Raw genomic sequence first — 24,402 nt, forward strand, 5'->3', positions numbered from 1 at the left:
TTATTTCAAGCCGAGACACCCTTACTGACCTTCCAATTTATTTTCTATTGCCTACTTGGCTTGTCTCCCTCTGGATATCTAGTTGGCAGCGCAAACCCAAAATATCTAAGGAGAAAAAACAAAAACAAAAACAAAACAAAAACAAAACTCCTGATGTTCCTTCCTAAACCTGTGGTTCCCATAGCCTTCCCCATGCTCAATAAATGAAAACTCCATCCTTCCATTTGTTCAGGCAAAAATTAAACACACTATTTAGGATAATCTGACCACTCTTACTCTCAACATTCAACTCCCCACACTTGTCAGCTTGACCATCAAAACACATAGTTTTGCAGGTGGCTACTTCTAACTTTATGGCTACACTCTAATTCCAGACCTCATCATTGCTCAGCCTGATTACTGCAGTACCCTCCTAACTCTCCTTGCTTTTCCCTTGTTCTGCTGGTCTTTTCTGCATGTAATGATCTGTATGATCTCTTTAAAACGTAGGCTGATCTAGGTTTCTCTCCTGTTCAAAATCCTTCTAATATTGGAGCCAAAATCCTTATTATGATTTACAATACCCTATGTGTTGGGGTAGATTCACCATGAACCAAAAGCTACTTAAACTTCTGGTCTCTCATAAAAATCCCTTTTCCAGGCCTTAAAAAGAATCCTAGAGATTTTGCATTAATTTTTCTTAAAGCACCCTCCCCTTAATCTGTTTAGTCTTCAGGCCCTACAACCTGGATCCACCCATTAACAACTCAATCTAGCCTCCCACTACCACTGTGACTTCATCTCCTACTACCCCCCCCCCCCCTACTTGTACAGGCTGGTTATGGGACATGTTAAACAGGCCCCAGCACCTTTGTAGCTTCAGCGAAGGAGGCACTCAATAAATATTTTACAAATGAAGGAACAAATGAATAAACAAATCCATGTTGGGGCAAGGTTGAGACCTTAGCCTCCAGAGTTATTAATGCGAAACAAGAACAAGAATCTCCCCTTAACAGCTTTTTTTCTTCACTTAATCACATGGAACAGGAAAAACCCCTACATGTCTTACCACTGCACTCATCTTGCTTACCTTCTCCTTCCTTCTCCCAGCCCACCATGAGGTGAGAAACAAAGGGCAGACTACTGACCCAGCACCATAAATTTTCTCTTTCCAGCTGAATGCTATGAACAGAAGCCTCCAGGACTAGTAGTGAATACACTAAAAAGAATTCAGAAATTTCTATTTGCTGTTGCAAAATCAGATTTTGAAAGTCAAAACCTGAATATTACCTTTGGACTTCCACTTTGTACTTTCCCCATCCCCCAAATAAGATGCTGAGGAATGTATGTCTAGAAAGCCAAGTGTGAGTAATCCCAATTTGCTAAAATATATACAAAAGTATTAGATATAGCAGTAGAAAAGTGAATTAACCTAAAACTCTACACAGTTTTACACCAAACGTACTACTGGTCCTTTTACATAGCCTGTATGTTACTAATATCTCAGCCCTCTATCCATTCTATCTCTCAGCAGGTTAACCTATTAATCTATTGTCAAAAACATCCTTCATTCTGAATTTCTCACCAGTTTTGGGCTTTTCCTTTTGTAGTGCTTAAAGTACCTCAATTTTTCCAACACTAATCACAACTGTTCACCTGTTTGTACACATTCTCATTTTCTCTACCTAGCATTTATTCCTCCAACAGTCCCCAGTTTCAACTTGGGTACCTATCCCAGCAACCCCAGTGCTGTCTGATTCCAGTTGTATCGTCCTAACCCACAAGCAGGGTTGGTCTGGCTGATTACAGCTCTGCCACCAATAACAGCAATTGGTTCAGGCCAAGTCAGATCCCACAAAATAATCAGACCCTATACTAGGACCTTAGTTTGAACTACTGGGGCGATGTAGTTCCCAATATCCCCTGGATTGGTGTGGTTAAAGTCCAAATCCCTTCACCAGGCTTACCCATACCTTCATTAGCTTGCTCCTCCTTACTTCTCCAGCATCACATCATCCTGGCATCTTCTGGCATCCCACACTTTACTTTTGGTTTCCTAAGTGGTTTAAGCACTGACTCCTCCCCAGGCATTTGCACATGCTGTCGCTTCTATCTGGAATACTTTTTGCCCTCTCCCTTTCTCCTGACCAATCCTGCTCATCTTTTGAGCTTCGGATAAGGAGTTATTTTTTCAAGTAAGCCTTCTGACTTTCCCATCTGAGCTACATCTTCCTATGAGGCCCCAAATCATCTTCCGAATTAACCTTGTCTTACACACCTGACGGAGCAGAAAGGTTATTTTGGTAATAATAATTCCCATTCATCCGCCCAGCAGTTATTATATACATAATTAGTATTAGTTGCTGTGAAGAATGTAAAAAAAAAAAAAAAAAAGTGGAATAAAAAAAAAGTGGAATAAAATGCTACCATTTCCTTTGAAGAACATAAACAAAATCTTAAAATCAACAGGTGGAACAGAAGTATAACAAATTTAAGAACAATGCAAGACAGTGTTAATTACATGAACAATATAGCCCCTAAATTTTGGGATATTCCATAGCTCATAATTCCAGAGACCACATTCTTAACCTTAAAAAACTGTAAGCAGGTATATGAACCAGAAGAAAATAATTAAGATGCTAATTATAAAACAATTTAATAGCAATTTTCAGTAAAGCAAGAAATTAAGAATGTACAATTAGTGAAAGACCTAAAAATGAATGATTCCAATCACATTTAATATTTTTTGTTTGTATAAATGAAGACCATCTTAAGTATTTACATCAACTCCTATTTAGAGTAAAGGTTTGTTTTACACAAATTTGAGATGGAAAAGATTAAGGAAAATTGTGTTAAGGCTAAATGACTAAATATGAAACAAGCCAAAGGAAGTACAAGATAGTAGATCACTGAAGAGCAAGCACTACTATGAGGCTAAGTGGAAATGTATTCAATTCCAGCAGAGGAGGCTTACATTGCTGTCAAGTGAAAACTCACAGGAATTTTACCAAGTTGCAAAGGGACTAAAAACCTTATACACAAATTTCAAAAACACAAAGCGCACCAACCTAAAGCAAAGATGAAAAGTACTCTTAATGGAGGTACAACGGAAAAACAAACGTGAATTTCAATGGGTTAATAGTCTCAGTCCCTCCTCAACCGATTTGATAATTACATGAACCAAAACAAGTTGACAAGAGTAAAAAAAAAAAAAAAAAAAATTAAAACTCCTAACACATGAGAAGCTCTAATTTTACAGCCATGGAAGGAAATAAAATTGTAATGGATTTAAAGTAGTTTGACACCATTATATTTAAGACACTAGCAGATCTTACTCTCCAATCAAGGGCTATGATTAGGATAGCTTATCTTACACGTTAAGACCTCGTAATCCTCTCCTAATTCACTTCCAAGCTAGCAGAGAGGTTATCAAGGGGAAAACAACCTTGCCTTCAAAACGGAGAATAAATCAGTATTTCTAGTCTAATGATACAGTATAAATAACCCTTGTATAAAGAAGAGATTTAGAAAAACTCAATTCTTAGGAGTAGACAGGTAGACAAAAAGAACTGTTACTGCACCTAAAATGTAAGAGATTAAAGTTACTTTCCATGTTCGGTTTTCAAAATGCTCCCAACTCTGGTTCCTAGGATATTGGTTCCCTTCCTCACTACCCATTTCACATAACTTAATCGAGGTAGGAATTAACCACTTATTAGCAGCCCTTGTCAGTTAAGATTTCAGGCAAAACAGAACTTCAAAGCTCTGGGACATGGTCACAGACTTAACACAAAATAAGCATCATATATGGGAAATGAATTCTTCTCTTTGGAATACACTATTACATGCAAATTTCATTATACAAGCAGAGCATTCAACTGGCAAAATAGGTCCACTAATAAGAACCCTGTATGCATGGAACAACAGTCACACCACTACTAGGTTCCTGCCCTTCCCTTCAGAGGACACATCTGTAAGAATGATCAGAGCTCAGGGTTACTTTGAAGATCCGTAAGATGACCATGAAGAGCACGCTTCACAATCCGCATTAGGCAGCCATACTGCAGAGGATTCACAATCTCAAAACCTTAACAGATCAAATTTCACTATTTAGGATTTTTCCTTGGGGACAAAATTTAACTTCAAAACATTACTAATAAGACTGATGAGGGCAGCCCAGGTGGCTCAGCAGTTTAGTGCCGCCTTCAGCGCAGGGTGTGATCCTGGAGACCAGGGATCGAGTCCCACATCAGGCTCCCTGCATGGAGCCTGCTTCTCCCTCTGCCTGTGTCTGTGCCTCTCTGTCTCTCATGAATAAATAAATAAAATTAAAAAAAAAAAGACTGATGAATAACTACTTAAAATATTCTAAAGGACATGAAAGTTAAAGCAAAAAGGGAGATCTGAACAGCTGAGGCAGATGATCTGTCATTCAAATACACATCTTCTCTAGGTAATTACTTTTCAAAAGTAATACTTGCTAAATTTCCGTTGTATAGCATGCATTTGATTTAGATAGATTTGGCCCTCCCCACCACCAAAAAAGGCTTCTTTGGTGACTGGTAGAGATGGAGAGGGAGGTAGAAGAGAGTGGTGGCTTCAAGATTTAGATGCACTGGATCCAAGTGCCACTGAGACACCCAACAAAACACAAGCAGCAGACAACCGTAGGCTTGAGATTTAACCTTAACAAGCAAGAGTTAACATTTAGAGAGTATAATCCTTTAATTAGGGAAGTAGGAAAAAAATCACGCAGACAATTTAAAAATGGTCTAAAACGGTGGCCACAAAAAGCACATAAAAAAAAACTTAAATATGGATGGGAGAGCATTAACCAGCAGGGAGAGAAATGGGATGAATGGTAAGAAAGAAGTCAAAGTGGAAACAAATTAGTTCAGAGAAGCCAAAGGCATAGGACAATTACATTAAAGTCAAGCAACAGGGGCGCCTGGGTGGCTCAGCCGGTTGAGTGACTCAATTTTGGCTCAGGTCACCTCAGGGTTGTGAGACTGAGCCCCACATCGGCCTATGCCAGCTGGGAATCTGCATGAAGATTCTCTCCGACTGCCCTTCCCCCTCACCCAGGCACTCTCTCAAACAAATCTAAAAAAAAAAAAAAAAAAAAAAAAAAAAAGTCACTCCATACTGAGAAATGAGAAATACCCCCTAAAAATGAGTTAGTGGTGAGAGGTTATTGCTTTTGGCAAGTAGGTCACAAGTGATCTTGAGAGTAGTTTTAGTAAAGGGTGGGCAGATGAGTGAGTTCTCTGTAGCTTTTTCTATACGTATTTAGAAGCTTGAGTTGAGTCTTAAATGTACCATTAACAAGTTTATTAGCTCAAAATATTAGCCATGGTCAGGGATCTTGGAAAGTTTTAGGATTTGTAAACAGGTAGCTAACCAGCCAAATGCAGCTCTTGTGTTTCTTCCCCAACCCCACCCCCATCCCCTACACAAAAATATGAGATTTTCAAATCATAAAATACAAAAGATCCGGTAATACTGGTCTCCCATTCGCGGTGTACCCTTTGCCAGAAGCATGCCTGTGTCCTGGTGGATACCTCTGTGTCCTAATGGCACCTCACTTTACTCATTTCCTATGACTTCCTGGTCCCCAAAGCTGTGAAGTACTGAAGCTGGAAACCTGGAAACTTGACCTTTACTGAAATAAACATCAGCCATTTACTATCTACTCTAGGTTAAGACCCAGAAAGGTAAAGTCTCAAAGCCAGAACTCTTCCTGACTCCTGGCTTAAGTCAACTGTGGTCCCTGCTGACACTAAAGACATCCAGCTTTCCCCAAACTGATGCTGATTTAATCTTTAAAAGGGAAATCATCCGTGTGTGAAGGAAATTTGCAAGAATTTTCATGCATTCACAGGAATATTATCCACATGGCTTACACACAGAACAAGCTTTACCACCTCAAAGCGGAGGAAAAAGCTTTAAGGAAATTATCTTCCATGTACCGTCTTACGTGCACTTCACTGGACATTCCAATCCTTTGTCAACAACAGAGCTGCTTCGGTTCAGTACCCTGGCCTTCAGTCTCTTCTCATTCAAACCCAAAACTATCTGTAAAAAATAAATACTGGGCAGCCCAGGTGGCTCAGCGGTTTAGTGCCGCCTTCAGCCCGGGGCCTGATCCTGGAGATCGAATCCCACGTCCGGCTCCCTGCATGGAGCCTGCTTCTCCCTCTACCTGTGTCTCTGCCTCTTTCTCTCTCTCTCTTTCTCTCTCTCTCTCGAATAAATATTTTTTAAAAATAAAATAATTAAAAAATAAATACTGCCAAGTGAGTAACACCTTCAAAAGATCATAGGATGTCTCAGCTTTAAAACGGGTTCCTCAATGCCTATGGAATAGCCCACAAATCCTACAGTCCTTTCAGATCTGCATCTGTACCTTCAGAATCCCATTTCCCCTACCTTCCCATACTCTTCATGCACGTCAGGACTCTGAACATACCAATACTATTCCCTCTTCTCTACAGACCTCTTCTAACTCCTACGGGTTAATTCATGATTTGACATTCAGCCACAGAATCAAACTGTTTTATCCTTATGTCTGCCAGCACAGCCCAGCTTTCACAGGCACATTAAAGTCCTTAAAAGCCTTCAACCTACAAACCCCAGTACTGATTTTACTTTCTGCCCAACAGAGGCCCTCTCCACCTAACAACCTCCCAACAGTGTAGTAATAAAGCCTTTTGCCCATACTCTCTCCCACACTTCCCTGCCTCCTGACCAACCCAGATGCTTCCCCACATGGCTCATCATGGGCCATGTCCCCATCTCTTGAAAATTTTAAGAGATTTAAAGGCAGTATCTCCATGTCTGTCACTTTACCATGCTTTATCCAAAACTTTTGAATGCAAGTCCCCCTCTACTACCACCCTTTTTATTTTGCTTAGAAAATGCTTATGGGGCAGCCCCGGTGGCGCAGCAGTTTAGCACCCGCCTGCTGCCCGAGATCGAGTCCCACGTCGGGCTCCCTGCATGGTGCCTGCTTCTCCCTCTGCCTCTCTCTCTCTAGCTGTGTCTCTATGAATAAATAAATAAAATCTTAAAAAAAAAAAAAAGAAAGAAAATGCTTATGAATCCTTCACAATGGAGATTAAGTGGTTTAAATATCACCACCTTGGTAAAACCCAAAGCAGTTGTTCTCAGCTCCTTCAGCTGCATAAAATATCGCTCCTAACCCAGGGCAGCCTTGGTTGTTTTGTGATTTCTGTTCTTGTGTTCTTTTACACCCACTGGGCTTTGAGAACCTGAATGAAGAGAGTCATGCAAGTCTTACCCAGTACAATCCTTTGTACATATTAGGGACTCAAAGACTAAGAAAGAAGAAACTTAGAAAAAACTAGAAAAAAATCATAGAAACTTTAAAGCTGGCTAACATCATCTAAAATCTACTGAAAGACATTTAATTTTCACTCACATCAAGTTCTGTTTAATAGAACAAATGTTTTAAGCTCCTAACCCCGTAACACGGAGAGAAGAGGGACAGAGTAGCAGCGGAAGAAAGGGAGCAGGGCTTGCCAAATCTGAGAAACATATCAGTTCTGCTCTGCCTTGGATGATAAGCAATGGAACCTCACTTAAGATCCAGAAGATTTTTCATTCCTGTCAACCTTTTCAGAGCTTCCCCATTCTGAGGTTTTAGTTTTGTTAGGGTAGATGGTGGTAGTGTTGTGGGGGGCTAAGGGGAAACATCTGCTCATTTTGAGGGTTTTTCTGTGTTTTGTTTTTTGTTATTTCTACTCAATTTTACTTCCATCTGACGCCTACCTGGGAGCCTGGTATCCACAACAGGTAGGTTTGGCTACCAAATATAATCTGAATGGCCTTAAGATACATGGTGAACTCTGATGTTGAAAACAACCTAATTCATCAAGGCTGAAACTGCTATGAATTGCAACATTTTTGAGTCACAATGAATTAAGACCATGAACAGAGGTGTGAAAAAATTAGTTTTCCACTTAACGTTTTTGGTTCATATGCTAAATATCTTTAAGCCAACCTATTTGAAGAGGTTCTCATGAATGCTCACCTACAGAATATAAGATCCTCCAAGTATTTCTGAATAATGTGTGAATTGAGGAAGAAAAAGCCTTTGATAACATTTTAGTAATTACATTCCCAACTCTCCATTTTTACTAACAAAATGATGATTAGCAGCTAATTATTTAGGCCATTAATTGATTGCTTTGTGATTAAAACTATGTATGTTAACTGTACTTAAAAACGGAGGTACTTTAAGAATGGATATTGCCTTCCATGTTTTAGTAATTAAATGTTGTGGAAAAGTATATTGTGATTAGAAAACAAAATACCACAGCTTTTTCTATTTTTGTGGGTTTTTTTTATAATAAATCTTTAGTATAAAAATTTTTTTAAACAAAAGCCTCTGGCTTTTCTTGTACCATTCTCTTTCTGATAATGAACACTGAGTGTGAATGCAAAACCCTGCATATCATTATGTGAAACATTTATGCATTCAGAGTGTCTACTTGGTGGTTTTCTTCTTAAGAAGCTAAACAATTCATTAAACAAGCTGCTCCTGAATGGTAGATCAGAACAAGCATAAGCTGCCTTCTGTAGAATTCTATTGTGAAGCTGTACCCATTTGTGTTTTCTTTGAAGCCATAAAAATGAAACCCTTATGCTCATATTAAAAGCATAAGAAAGGCATCTATTATGTCAATAGATTTAAAACACGGCCTTAGACACAGTGAGAACCACTCCAAAATGGCACTCTTATAATAGCAAAGGTTAAGAAGTGCATTCCCAGAGAAAACCTTCAAAGGCCTACATATCATTATATCCCAAAACAGATGGCATTGCAGTGTTTGGAACTATAGTTTATGGACACCTACAATCTCAAATAAATCCTTTCTAATCCCACTCTTTTGTCTAGATTTTGTACTTTGATGATAACTGCAGGTGCCTTTCTCCATTCTTCAGAGAATGACAAGGATATGAAGATTCATGTACACACATGGACACAACTCTTACTAGGACTTTAATGCACAAATATTTTACTAGCATCAGATTTATACTTTATAGATACCTAGGATTCCTACCTTCTAATCCATTATAAATCTTCAGCCTGAATTTTGTAGGAAAATCAAACATCTACGTCATCCTGGTGGAAGTATAAACTCATGAAAATCATTTTACAAACAATATGAATTCTCTACAATTTGTGTGTATACTCAGGAGAATCTCAACACGGCAGGTGGAAACAAGAAAATTCACAGCAGCACCATTTATAAGAATGACAAAATGCACATAGCCCAGCCCAAAAGTTTATCAATAGGAAAATGAACAAATGGACTGTAATATACTCAATATTGCATAGCAATGAAGAATGAACTTCTGCACACACCAATATAAACCTCAAAAGCAATGTTGAGCAAGAGTGAGAAAACTATGAGTGTTTCCTTTACATATAAAGTTGAAAGGGTACAAGACTGAGCAACGAGTTATTGTTCCTTAGCTCATTCAATTAACTAAAACTCTTAAGGAAAAGCACACTAGTGTGACTGATTGCAGCATAAAGTTTATGATTATTTGTTCCAGATCTCAAACTGAATGCTTCTTTGGATCTTAGTTTACAAAATTGCCTACAGACACTAAATTCTAATGGGTCCTTATGGGCCAAGAAAATTTGTTTAAAATATATTTCAATATTCAAGGAAAATATGCCAATTCTAACCGATAAAGATATTTAAGTAGTATAATTGTACCAAAAGAGTTTTACTTCACAATTTACCTGAAACTTCACAAGGCTTGTGAGATTGCAGAAAATAGTTGCTCTTTATTTCCTGTCTGTATATAAGATGTGGTTTGTTATGATCATCTTCATGCTCGCTCCCATCTGCCTTCATTATAGGTTCTAAGAAATATTCACCATCATGTGCTTTAAATGTTCCCATCTGAAAACAAAGAAAAGAATTAACTTGGTCACTAAGGGAAAGCATGCAGTGCCGCAGGTGAAAGGGAGCACCAGAAAGCAGGACATCCAGAATTCTGTTCACTAAATGTCATCCACTGACTAGAACATTTTCTTTCCATGGTTCCCTTCATTCTCATATATTGAGTCATGAAGACTGGATAGCGTTCTCATAGGCAGAGTTGAGATGACTGGCATCCCAGGTGTAAACAGTGGTATAGGTGATGAATTAAAATGGAAAAAAAAAAATCTAGCACATTCTAGTAATAAGAAAGCCTGTTGGGCTTGGTCTATAGCAGGCAGTGAGAGACCAGACTTAAGGTTGTCTGGGGTCAGATTAGAGATCTTAAAAGGTGATGCTAGCAATTTAGAATTTGTAAGCAATGCAGAGCCACTGAAGAGTTTTCACGAAGGTCTACCTTCTAAATTCCAGAATCCACTAACTTGCCTTTCAACATCTCCACTTACATTACTAGTAGCATTTTCAACTTGAACCTGTCCAAAGCCAAACTTGATTTGCAGTCCAAACCTGCCCTTTCTTCAATGGTCCCTATGTCAGTAAATGGTAACAGTATCATTCCAATAATTCAGGCCAAAAGTTTTTAGAGAAATCAAGGATGGGCTCTTGTGTCCACACAAACATCCCACATTCAATTCATCTGCAAATCCTGATGGCTCAACCCTCAAAGCATAACTGAAATCCAACCACTTCTGCCAAATTTTACTACCGAATCCATGATCTAACCTCACGCGTGGTTTCCTCTGTAAACCAACTGCCCTCCAGTCTCTATGGAATAGTCACAGTAATTCCTCAAGTCTAGATCATGTCACTCAAAAAACAAACATGACCAAGTCATTCAGTAAGATCCAAACTCCTTACAATAGTCTACAATGTCCTGATGTCCCCACCCTTTCCCCCACTGTCCCTCCAGGCACACGACCAATTGTGATTTCTCCCACTTCCACCTTGGCTCATTCTACAGCTCTACTCCTGGCACCTCTGCTATTCCTCAAATATGACAAGGAAATGTCTACCTCAGGATCTTTGCTAAAACTTCTGCTTCAAACGCTTCTCTAGCACTTGTTTCAGGTTTCTGCTTGACACTTAACACCCTCTAAGAAATGTCACCCCACCTCCTAGATCCACTCCTTTTATCCAGTTTCAGTTTTCTTCCCTTATCACTACCTCATTTTGTTTGAGGCCCACTACAATATAAGCTCCATAGCAGTAGAACTTTTGCCTATACTCTTCTCTGCATGCCTCTCATGCCTGCCACATACCAGACATCGGAGTATGAGTAACATTAAATTAATGAAAAAGACTAAAAGTCAACTATTTTTAAGAAGACTATAGGGATGAAGTTTAATTTAGCACTTTTGTGTGCTAGAGATGGTGGAAAAAAAAAAAACACACATTAGCAGTTCTCAGATAAAGGCTATAAAACCCTAAAGAGAGGTAACAGAACCTGATTTATAGTGACAGCAATGGGATGAGTTGGAAGAGAAAGACTACAAGATGCGAATGCCTGAGGAAAGCAAAAAAAAAAAAAAAAAAAAAAAAAAAAAATTTAAATAGAGACCACGAGGGAGAATTTATGATAGAGATACTTTTCTGATGAAATAGGATTTACCAAAAGGAATCCAGAAATGTTGAAACTCCAAACAGACCCCATACAGATCCAATTCAAAGACCACTGACCACCTCTATTTACATAAACTATGGTACAGCCATACAGTGGAATATCCTGTGGTTACAAAGAATAAACATTTCGTGTAGTGTTACAGAAAGACCTCGGATTATTTCTTGGATACTCTTTTTTCTCCTTACTCTTCTAGTGGCCTATGCTCTAGCATCTCTAATACTACCAGTGCCCGTTTTCCAACTACAAATCACTTATTTTCAATATATAAGAAAATTCCAGCTCTCTATGGCTTCCCTGAAAATATAATTTCAGTTATGCTTATAAGTAACAGACTAATTTTGACACCTGAGTAAATGAACCCATAGAAAAATTGCTTTCTGCCTTTTTAAAAAGGCATGCTAAAGAAGGCAAGTGTGATAGTATCTTGGTAAAAGATACCAATAGATTATGAGGTGGCTTATTACATATCTCAATGCATGCATCCACAAAACTACTTTAAATACAAAACTACTTCTCCCAAGCTATACTGAAGATCTACCTTGGAAGTTTTTATCCTTTCTGGATCAAAATCCGACAATAAGGTATTTCTAGCATAATGTTCCAGTCAGACTGCACAGGAGTAAAACCTGAATTCCCACATGAGAAGTGAGAATAGCTCTATCCAGAGTCCATAAGAACCTCCTTTTAAGTTGTGCTAGAACACTGTAGCCTGCTGACAATATGGCCTTTAGAACTCAAAGGCTTTTCTTCAACAAGGACTTTATGTTTTAGAATACTTGAAGAATAATTTGTCCTCAAAGTGACTCTTTTGTATTTATCAATGAAGAACTTATAAATATCATTTTTTTTTCTATAATCCACCCCACTGCAGAGGACTTTCTGTTCAAATAAAAGTATTAGAGCTTTGCCTAAAATCTCTTAAGAACGGGGTTTTTTTGTTGGTGGTGGTGGTTTTGTGTATGTAGTTTGTGTGTCTGTGTGTGTTTTTTAACTTGGAAAGAAACCTGGTAAGATATTGAAGGACTTAAAACAGGTGGTTCATAGAATTATATTTAGATCATGCCATATTTTTAGCAACCTGCCTATCTGCAGAGGGCCACTGCAATTTGATTCATGAGAAATGCCAATCAAATTCCAAACACTTTCTGTGGAACACTATTAAAAGCAACAAAACTAGTTTTCACTTGGGAAAGGGTTTCCCACTTATTGGAGCAATGATCTTCTATTTGCCAAGCTGTACTGAAAGGCAGTAAGTGATTATACATACAACTGGTTCCAATTTAGTCTCATAGGTCAAAATTTTTATGTTTAAAGTATTTTTTATAATATGTAATTGTTTTTCCAAAATGTTACTTCATATTGTGGCATTTATACATACTTTTTTCCAAATACATGGCAAACACATGTACTGTAGCCACAACCAATAATGTACTCAGATTTCATTAAAGAGTAAAAACAAGTAGAATATATAAACCATTTGGACGCTTTTCCCAAATCGTTTACAGTTATCACATTAGTATTGGCAACTACAGAACATTCAAAATAAGATCCAATTGAGTAAGTCAATTAGAGGCTCTACTGAATTTTAGCAACAAATTACTCTCAACGATTAATAAAATTGGATTTTAATTCCAGGGGTGGATCACAAGTAATTATATATTTCGGTCTTTGTGGTGGTAGTTATTCATAAGTCATAATGAGAATCAGTTTAATGCTATTTACAATAAGAGCCTGAATAGGAGTTCTGTGTTTATACTTACAGAAACTTGGGCAAGTCACTTCATATCTGATCCTCAATTCCACGACTTGGAGAGTAGAACTAAAACTATCTACTTTCTTGAGAAAGGCAATATGTTAAAATGTCAATGATTTTGAAATGGGATGAAAAATTCTCCACTAAAAACACAGATGTTACAGCCACCCTTTTTCCTCTGGACAGAGTGTAATCCTTATGTAATGAAAGATCATGAAGATGAACTCAGATTCGTTGTTACTTTTGGATCCTCCATTAGGCGCAGAAGGTTTTTTTTCTCCCCAACAGTTCATGATAACACCACTGACCAAGCCTAAGAAATAGAGTATTATACATAAGCATGCACTGAATGAATCAGCAACATGAAGAAAATCAGTTGTCTCCAGGCACCTAAAGTAGAAAATTCTAAGGTTTTCAAGAAGGGTCTTTCTTTCCTCTAACAACATTCTTTATTCCCCATTCCACGGACAACTCCAGATCTCCAGTATAAAAGTGAGAGGAAGCTATAGAGAGGAAGTGTATTGCCTATACTTCCCCCGAAAAGAGACCACTCTCACCAATCCTTGCTCATAAGGATCAAGAAAAGGACTCTGGACTCATCCACCTAAGCCTTAGATAACCAAATGAGTCTGATCCAAGTAGTATCCCAGCAACATTAATAACAAGGAATAAATTCCGCAGTATTCCTCTTTCTTCTAGGCACAGAGGTGTTTTTGAAGTTATGGGAATGCACTAAAAGCAGAACGGTCAAGGGGGACTAGGGAGTGGTTCTCAGGAGTCTCCCAACTTCCTGAAATATCTGGAGACCTAAAAACTAAAGTCATAACAATTAAGAATTTGTAAGTTATTCAGAACTGCTTGGAGATGTGTAACGGAAAGATCTTCATGATCTATTGTTGAAATGTTGTAAGCCAAGGTTGCTTGAAAATATGTAATCGGGCAGCCCGGGTGGCTCAGCAGTTTAACGCAGCCTTCAGCCCAGGGCCTGATCCTGGAGACCCGGGATCGAGTCCCATGTCAGGCTCCCTGAATGGAGCCTGCTTCTCCCTCTGCCTCTCTCTCTCTCTCTCATGAATAAATAAAATCTTAAAATCTTAAAAAATATATATATATATGTAACATCTAGAAGGACACATGCCATACACCTGCCAGACCATTGGTCATATTAATAGCATTTTTTTCCTAGTTTTTATGATTTACAATTAACATATTTTATGATTTACAATTAACATATGTACTCTTCAATTATTTAGAGAAATAGTTTTCATTTTCAGGTCTCCCATTCTATTTTTCCCTGAAGTTTACGACATATTGTAGTTTTCTTCTACTTTAGCACAGCTGGACTTCTATTGAGCTCATCAGTGAGGTGAGAATCCAGTATTTTGCTTTTCCTTAGGAGATCTCCTTAGCATTCAGATTGAACATCAATGCCTTTTAGACTGTGGCAACTGTCACAGAAAACTCGAAGCAATTACCAAAACTCAATCTGCCATCAGAAGTCAACTAAGTTTTTGAGGTATTTAAGTTGTCAAAGAACCATGGGCCTAGACTAAAAAAGCCTGGACTGCTTTAGTTGTAACATAATCCATAGACCCTTAATTACTTCAGCATTCCTGAAAAGTGTCCCCACCCCCACCACCTGACAGCATCCTCCTAGCAGCTTAGATATGGCCATGGAAGACGACAGGCAAGATCCTCCCAGAAAGCAGAACCAGGGACCTTGGTAACTGGACTTCCCAGAAAGAAGAATCAAGGAAGGTAATCAAGGAACTCTCTTACCAAAGGAGTAGGCAAACTCTCCACAGCCCCTCTGTAGAAGTCCAACATTGCTATAAATCAGTTACTAACGGGTACCTCTTTCTATAGGAAGTTTAAGGTTAGGGTTGTAGTCATGCTGTATATAGGGTTGGGAATAGAAGACAGTGTCCCTCTGAAGTTGTCTCCTTGTAGACAAGATGACAATGACATGTAGGAAGGAAGAACAAAGGGACACTTGGTGAATGGAAGAAGAGCCTATACTAAAGACTGGTGGTGAGCATCAGTATCTATTCTCTCTTCTTCCTGGTCCTATTACTTGCCCCTCACTTTTCAGCCCTTTGCAGCTCAGTAGAGCCAGGCATCAGCAGAATGCAAACAGAAGTAGTGTGTCACTTTTAGACCAAGATAATCAAGAGCCAGTATGCCTTCATGCCATTACTATGGTAATAAGGCATTCATGTAGCTCATGAACATTTGAATATTCCTGTAATGACATACTGTACCACTAGTATATAACAGTGACTAGTACACAACAAATGACTTCTAAGTATTTGTTGAAAAAAATCTTTCTACCCCCAAATATTAATATGAATTAAACAGCTTAAGTATATTTCATAGAAACAGGAAGTATGAGCAAAACAAAGCCTCAGGTAACAAGGTACAACATAACCCCATATGAATGGTACTACTTAGAGATCTCAGATTTAACTTATGCACAGTTTGATGTCCAAGTACCTCAACTAAAATCACTAAAATTAATTTTCCTGCATTGCAAGAGTGATATAAAGAACTAGCCTAATTACTTAGCACATTAAAAGTGGCTTTAGCTCATTCATCCACCCATGTATTGAGCATTTCCACGTTCTGTATCGGTTGTCACAATCATCCCCGCACTTAAAACCTATAAATAAGATAGAAGTGCGAACAACCACAATTCAATAAATGGTGTATAAAGAGTCACCCAGTAGTGGAACAAAGGCAGGCCTGTCCGCTCTGTCTAGAGAAAATCAGGGATAAGGAAAGGTTTAAAATTGATCTGAAGGATGAAGAGTTTAGGAGAAAGGACTTTCTAGACAAAGTAAATAGAAATCTAAAGTATTATAAATAATATATAAACCTATTCTGGAACCAAACATGTGTTTCTAGAATTCTCTTCCTTGCCACCTGTTTGTCAATATCTTTCTTGGTTAATGGTCACAGGATCATGCAGTCATTTAAGTAAGTCAAGATTATTTTGATCTCCTTTTAGGGTCCAAAATTCTAGTCTGTTTCCTACAAGGCTGTTCAACTTCAGCACTGACATTCTGATAGTTACTTGTAGAAGAGGCTGTTCTGTGCGTTGGGGGAAGTTTAGCAACATCCTTGTCTTCTAGCCACTAGATGCTAAGAGCATCCGCTTTATGGCCCCTGCCACCCCAATTGTAACCGGTAAAATGGTTTCCAAACATCGAGAATCCCAAGGGACAAAGTGCCCCCAGTTGAGAACCACTAGTCTACAGTACCACACCTTCCATAGGCACCCACTCTTCCCTTCACTGCCACAATCGCTTTACTTCAAGGGGCTCTTTTTCCTGCTCCATGGTAGACTAAGAGTGGTCCTTTCAATGACTTGCTGCCTCCCCTAGACCCTGCACAAAACCACATGAGGGGAGGCCCCTCCTAACACATCAAACCAACCCACCATCCCAGCTCAGGCCTCACTCTTCTCGCAGTGAGTCCAGGCCTCCCCCCCTCTCAACCCACTCCCTTTTCCAGCTGCACAAAGCCAGGAGCTTGACATTCCATATCCACATGGAGTCATCCTGCAAAGTGTAGTTGAGGGTCTTATTTCCACTACAGGTCTCAATGCTCTTACTCCTTCCTCCAAGTTCACACAACACTCCCCACAGTCCTCTCAAGAGCCTAAAACAGACTTCCAGTGTTTGTGTGCCTGGGGTCTGTATATGGTGGCCCTGAGAATGCTGAGCATAATTGGCCAAAGGCCCCAGCTACTGGGGTTTGAAATCCATTGTTGTTTGCAGACCAGCCATCTCTCTCAAATGCTACTCCCATTTAGTAATGGAGTGTGACAATACTAAGGGTACACTCATCCTCAGGCAGGAGACTCTTCTCCCAGCCCAATCTGGCTTGGGGAAGGCTTTACTGAACCTTGCTTCGACTCCCAGCAGCCTTGGATTCCTCTACCCAACAGTCCCATCTTCCCTGTTTCAAATTTCACCACTCTATTTTCTGACACAGGCACTTCCCCCTAAAAAAAAAAAAAAAAAATGCTTGCATACACAGTCCCACCTTGTCATCTTCTTGAAGAATCTAAACTAATATTAGAATGTTAAGTGGCATAAGAAATTCTCCGTGGTATTGGAGTACTTAATAGAGTATGTGAATAACCAAGAGGTCCTTACGAATTTTTTCCACCAAAAAAAAATATATATATATGAATGCAGAATGGCATATGTCATGATGTGAGGCTATGTTAGTCATGGACAAATAGGAAGTTTAGAAAACTTTCCTTGAATAGACAAAAAACAGTAAAAAGACAGATAAGAAATAACCGTATGGAAAGTGAACAAGAAGTCACTAAAGCAACTCAATAATCAGAGCATTAGTGCCTGACATGCTGCAGAATGGTTATGAGAAACTTCAAAAAAGTACACAGCGCCACTGCAAGTTACTGCAGGAGAACACTGTATAAGCCAGATGCAATGTCTGGTTTTATGACATCTGGAAACGGTTTCTTTCAACCAAAGAGACTGCACTGCTTCAAATCCCACCAAGAAACAGTGAAGTTAACAGTCTAGGCAGTCGGGTTAGTCCCTGAGGGCCTTTGGAAGAAGGGAACCCACTGGGTAATATGAGAAGAGGGCTAGTAGAGACAGAGGTTGCTGCAAGAAGCCTCTGTATAATTTATACATGCCATCCTGACAAGTCTACACCCAAAATTCAGCTCATTAAAATACTGACCTCTACTACTTTGGCAACAGCGCTAACATTATGAGAAGATAGAGAATGGGACCATGAAAACGAAGCTTAAAGTGGAATAGAGGGGTATTAAGGCCTGATAACTATGCATTCTGTGACAGTTTATCAATGGACTAAAAAAGTTTGACTAGCCATTAGGACTTACAGGTAGCTTTAGGACTCGATTTTCATATCTACCATAGATTTTAGAAATGAATAAATCTGTTTAGACATGTTTGAATTATGTTATACTTATGAGAAATTAAACAGAAAAGCAAAAGTTATACACACATGAAATAAGACTGCTGGCAGATCCTTAGCCCCTTCTGGTTCTTGGGCCCAAAATGCTAGTACTAGTCACAGTTCAGTGATTTAGTGAAATATGTAAATACGGAGACTCCAAAAATGGAAAAAAGTGGACCATATAAGTTCACATGTTTAAAGTTAATGCCACACTAGCACGCTACTTAATTCATGTTGGAGTATTTTTTTTAATGGTTGCACAGAAATATTTAAGACTTTTTGGCTTTCATTCCCTTCCTCTAGAATAGAGAGTTCTCAGTAGCCACCAGAGAAAGGTGGGAAGATGGAAGGGGAACTGGTCAAGTAAACGAGATGTGAAGGGGTAACTTCGTTGGATTCCAGGAAGAAAGGATGACAGGAGACGAGATGACAAGATGTACACATGGCAACTTCTCCACCAAGGATTAAGATCCTAGAGAGAGAAGACATATTAGTTTAAGGGAATTGCCAAGTGGTTCAGCATGCTGAGTAGGATTCAGGGAAAGGATCTCTGAAAGAGATCCCCCCCCCCACATGCCCCCACTAAATGGGAAGTGTAGCAGAATTTGGTAAAGGGAAGAACTAAGTCCCCCTTGACTTTCAAATGCCACAGAGTATTTCAGACCCTTAGAGGGCTCTACAAGGCTACCAACAGCAACACTAAGCCACATTACATGGTGAAGGTACAGCAGCAGAAGCAGTGATTGAGAAGGGCTGCACAATGCAGCAGCCAGACAGATTAGGTAAGTGTGGCAGTCAGACCTTGTAGGGACAGGCAGCACCAGTGACATCCAGGAGGGACGTCCAGGAGCCTCAACTGGCCAAAGGAGGCCACAAGTTCTCAGGCCTAGATTTGAGCTGCTGGTGCAAGATGCCAAGATGCCCAGCAACTAAAGGTACAAAAGACACCAGAGACTATTGGAACTGGGGGATCATCTCTCCTCCTTCCTCCCCAACAACGACTTTAGGACAAACAGTATGGCCTCGTATGGGGTCAATTTTCATCAGTCGTCAATGTATGCTTGAATCTAGCAACATAGGGGACAATACACATTAATAGAGAAAAAACAAATCACATTCAATTCAATATACTCAGGAACACACATCCATTTATAATTAAATGCAGGGATCCCTGGGTGGCGCAGCGGTTTGGCGCCTGCCTTTGGCCCAGGGCGCGATCCTGGAGACCCAGGATCGAATTCCACATCGGGCTCCCGGTGCATGGAGCCTGCTTCTCCCTCTGCCTGTGTCTCTGCCTCTCTCTCTCTCTGTGACTATCATAAATAAAAAAATAAAATAAAATAAAAAAATAAAAAATAAAAAATAAATATAATTAAATGCAAACGTAAAGCAAAAAAATAAAGAAACTAGAAAAAAAGAACCCCTCTAAATTTTAAGTCTGGCTCTAACAATCCTTCAGTAAACTTCAATGTTAGTGTTTAACGGACTGGCAGAGGTCAAAGCTAGATCAGAGTCACATACACAAAGTCAAACACCAGTCCGGGAGCAAGAAGGAGCAGGGCCAGAAGATTAGCATTAGTAACTTCATAGGCATTGTAGCGAGGTTGATCTGCAAACAATCCAGCTGGTCCAGGTTGTGGGTACAACAATTTTATCCAAATCTAAAGACTAATCTGAGAGTAAGGAGAATTGCATATAATGACAAATGCACTGTAGAATCTACCAGAAGTTCAGCTATTTGACGACACCACTGTTGTCAAAGAAGTTAATGACTGAGTCAGGGTACAAAGAAGATACACAGCCAAAAATACATAACTAATACCGGTTCTGGTAAAAAGAGCAGAAGTGGGAAAGTCAAAGAACGGTCATTAATCCCAATAATTTAGACTTCGAATTGGTCATGATCACAGCATTACAGACACTTAGAATATTTACAGTAATACAGCGAATACCAGGATCTAGCTCTACCATGACTGGGGTATCCTCAATGCAGCCTTACAAAGAAATTAAAACGCATTAGGTACAAAGTAAGTTTTTTAAATGTTAAGTCTGATAAGGTCAACAAATCTCTCAAAAGCAGGGCGCATACATAAGTCAGACTAATAATGTATAATTTAGACAGCTATATCCAAACTGGCACAGTAACAGGCGAGAAGACTCCAGTCAAGACCTAAAAACATTTCCGTTTCTTGATTTCAAAAAGGGGATATTGAATAATTTGATCTACACCAGCATTATGAATCAACATGAGCAGAAACCTCACTCTTAACAATGCTTCCCATCTGGAATACTTCTCCATGCTGTGAAACACTAAATCAAGAAAACATTAACCATGACAAATTGTGGTAGTAAATCTAGAATTTTCCAGATGAGCTAGCCATTCTGAAAGGCTCTAGAAAATAATATTTTTCTTTCCTCTGATATATAGGTGGCTGTATAAATATTAGTGCCTCTGCCAATCTGGTGTTGCAAGCTTCTTACATTGAACACAGCAGAAAGGAAGGAAATTGTTCGAGGCATTCTACGTAAATACAGCTCAAAGTAGCATGAAAGAGAGCAAGGAGACCTTCCAAATTTACTTAGTGATGACCAACACTCAAACCCAGGAAGACGGCTTACATCAATTAACCTAAGAGGAAGCACTGCATTTGAATTCGAGAATCCAGTAACCAAATTCTTAGTTGTTTCCTCTTGAACAGGTCTTCCATCAGGAGTTAATGAAGCATCTATTTTAACAGATCAAAACCTGGGGTTTCATAAACTTGAATGCGAAAGTGTTAGACCTATTTTTCTGATACTTAACATTTCCTTTAATTAGGATTGTAGGTGACACCACAGACATTGTGACTTTGTTATCAAAAAGATACCTCTGTATCAGAGTTGGTGTCGCTGGTTTATACTCATGATCACCGCCATGGTAAACAGACCCCTCCCCAATAGACCGCTTAGTGCATTAATGAAGTATATTATGAAACCGTAAATTGTAGTCTTTCTAACATTTTGACTACTGTTAACCCTTAAAAGGAAGCCAATTAACATTTTACACATTAAAAGTATGTTGAGAAAAGGTCCTAAGTTTCCTCAGACTGATGTTCATGGCTAAAGGGAAGGGAGGAGGGGGAGATTAGAACCTCTGCCTTCAAGCGAAGGGAACAAAACACAAAGAACCCACTATTTTATTTCATTTCCTTTCTTTGGAGTTTTCCTTCACCAAAATTTCCATTTTTCACTCCTGTCACTCTAAGGATCGCTTCTCACTTGCTGGTACCAGGTCTTTGTAGATACTGTCAAACCGTAGTACATTTTGAGCAGGGGCAGGTGCAGCCTCTATGGCTAGACCCGTGCTATCAAGAAAGCCACCTTCTCTTGAGACTTTGCATTTGACGGATATTCGTTTCCTCCTAAACTCAAGGAGCAGATTTAATTCAGGGGAGTCCACCTAATTCAGGGGACCCTGCCTCCCTAAGGGCTCCAAAAAAGTTGGTGTGTCAGCGAAGTCCATTTGCCCTCCTGCTGGAAAAGATCTTCCACGTGCGGCACAGGCCCCAAAGAACCACCCCCTGACTCACACGCTCAAGAGCTGACACTTCCAGAAGTCTCGCTGGCTTTGCACACGGAGGGAAGGGGTCAGTTTTGCCAGCAGGTAGACTACGGAGCCTCCAAAACCCTGTCCCCGTGCAAGAGACAGCGGCCTTGGGCTTGGGCCCCTCTGATGACCCCCTCTGACCTCCGGGGTCACCCAGCCATCAACCTGGAAAATGTTGGCCAACGGTGACGGTGACGGCTCCCCGAACACAGCCCCCAACCGGATGCCAGGGGACCCGCCAAGCGCCCCGAGGGCACTCACCAGGCCTCCGCAGAGGCTGAAGACCGCCGTGTGCTCCCGGCGAGCGTTGACCTGGCCGCGGTAGAAGCAGTGGCGCAGGTCCGGGGGCGCCCCGCCGTGCCCCTCTGCCCCGCGCGCGGGGGCGCCCAGGTGCACCTCGGTGTAGCCGGCGGCCAGGAAGGCCGCGTCCGCGCTCAGGTTCAGCTGGAAGAGCTGCCCGTAGGCGCTGATCCGGTAGTGCGTCCTGGCCGGCGGCGGCCCCGGCGCCTCGGAGCTGCGCTTCCTCCGGCTGAAGTGGTGGCTCTGCGGGAACACCTCGCCAAACTCGTTGACCCGCGCGGGGGTCACCACTTCGTAGGAGACCAGCGTCCTCACCAGGGCTTCTGCAAGCGCACAAATAAGGCACTGAGCCCCCCCCCCCCCATCACCGCCGACCGCCCCGGGTCCCGGCGCCCCCGGGGTCACGCCGAAGGCACACCAGCCGGCGAGAGCGCGCGCACGCACACGCGCACACACACACGTGCTCCGCTTTCCCACACCCCCGGCCGCCCCGACCTCCGCGGGCGCGGCCCCTGACACTCGCGGCCCCAGCCCTGCAGGGAGCGCGCGCCTCTGCGCCCCCGCGCGCCCCCACCAAGCGGCCCCTGCGCCAGCGAGTCCTCGAAGCCCGCTCAGCCTCACCCCCGCGGGGTGCTCGGGGCCGGCAGATCCGGGGGTCCCCGCGAGCCCCCCTGCAGGGCCGGGGAGCAGGGGCGCCCCGCGGCGACCTCACCTTGCCTGGGGTGCAAGTGAATTTCCCAAGACCTGGCGATGAAGAGCGAGAGCTGATAGAGCAGCCCCGTCAGCCACTTGGCCACCCGCATGGTCGCGCCGGGGCCGGGGGGGCCACCCCGAGCCGCCCGCCGCGCAGCCCGGCTTCCCCGCGCTCCGCAGCTCTCCGCGGCCGCCGCCGCGCTGCACGCCGACCCCGCGGCGCCGCCTCAGCAGCCTCCGGAGCAGCAGTCCCGGCCCCGGGCCGGCCCGTGAAGCCACGCCGCCAGCCTCCGCGCCCCGAGCCGCTGCCGCATCGCACTGCAGCCCCCCGACCCCGGCCCCGGCCCTGCGTCGGCGGCCCCGCTCCGCGCCCCGCGCCCGCGCCGCCCTCGGACGCCTTCCCGGGGCCCGAGCGACGCGGGCAGGCGAGCCGCCCCGGCAGGCTCGGGGCCAATATAGCCCCCGCGGGCCGGGCGAGCGCCGGGAGAGCCCGCCTCCGGGGCCGCGCGCGGCCAATCAGCGGCGGGCGCGGCCGGGCTCGTGCTCCCGCGCGGGGCCCGCCCCCGCCCCCGCCCCGCCCCGCCCCGCCCCGCCCCGCCCCCGCCGCCCCTCGAGCGCCGTCCGTGCGGCGGGTGCGCGCAGCCCCGCACCTGGAGCGCCCGGGGCCGCGCACGCCGCGGGGTCGGGGCCCGGCCGGGGGGCGCGGCGGAGGCGCCGGGTCCCCACGCCCCAAAGTATTGCGAGGCGTCCGCTGGAGGGTCTGTGCCCCTTACGGGTCGCGGTGATCCGAGGCTTCTCAGCGCCGCGGGACAAGCTGCAGCGCGACGTGCTGCGGCCGAGGGGTGCCCCGGGGCAGCTCAGTGGCCAGGTCCCGGCGGCGAGGGCCCCTCTGTGTTCCCGGAGCCGCGGGAGCTCAAGAGCGCTCGAGGTGCAGAGGGGAACGCGAGCTTGCGGGCGGCCAGCGTCTCCGGGGCTCATCTGCCGGCTGCAGGATCTCAGGCTCCACAGTTCTGTACTTGTGGGGGTTTTCCCCCGTTTACTATTCATTTTTGTGCTTAATTTTCTTTAAAGCCCCCCCCCCCCGCCCCGCCTCCAGGGACGCCTGAGTGGCTCAGTCGGTTAAGTGGCTGCCTTAGGCTCAGGTCATGACCTCAGGCTCCTAGGATGGAGCCCTGCATCCTGCATCCTGCATCCTGCATCCTGCTCAGCAGGGAGCCTGCTTCTCCCTCTCTGTTCCTCTCCCTGTCTTGTGCGCGCGCTATCTCCCTCAAATAAATAAAAATAAAATATTTTTTAAAGGGGTCCCCAAATTACTGAAACATCAAGCCCCATGGCTCAGGTCATGACCTCAGGCTCCAGGGATGGAGCCCTGCATCTTGCATCCTGCTCAACAGGGAGCCTGCTTCTCCCTCTCTGTTCCTCTCCTGTCTTGTGCTCTCTCTCTCTCTCTCTCTCAAATAAATAAAAATAAAATATTTTTTAAAGGGGCCCCCAAATTACTGAAACATCAAGCTCCACAAAACTTGTGTCG

General features: G+C 42.6%; 1 protein-coding gene across 4 annotated transcripts in view; it reads right to left on the reverse strand.

The window, feature by feature from the left end:
- Positions 1 to 23,032, reverse strand: part of ADAMTS20 (ADAM metallopeptidase with thrombospondin type 1 motif 20) — a 162,947-nt gene extending 139,915 nt beyond the window's left edge. For all 4 annotated transcript variants that reach the window (XM_038577378.1, XM_038577379.1, XM_038577380.1 and 1 more), the window contains exons 1-3: positions 22,891 to 23,032; positions 22,140 to 22,501; positions 9,758 to 9,920 (exon numbers count right to left, since the gene is read on the reverse strand). In XM_038577378.1, coding sequence (XP_038433306.1) covers positions 9,758 to 9,920; positions 22,140 to 22,501; positions 22,891 to 22,981 — 616 coding nt within the window. In that variant the 5' untranslated portion in view covers positions 22,982 to 23,032. The remainder of the gene's footprint in view (positions 1 to 9,757; positions 9,921 to 22,139; positions 22,502 to 22,890) is intronic.
- Positions 23,033 to 24,402: the final 1,370 nt, after the last annotated feature.

Source organism: Canis lupus, chromosome 27 (assembly GCF_011100685.1).
Source record: "Canis lupus familiaris isolate Mischka breed German Shepherd chromosome 27, alternate assembly UU_Cfam_GSD_1.0, whole genome shotgun sequence".
In the NCBI taxonomy this organism is placed as follows: domain Eukaryota; kingdom Metazoa; phylum Chordata; class Mammalia; order Carnivora; family Canidae; genus Canis; species Canis lupus.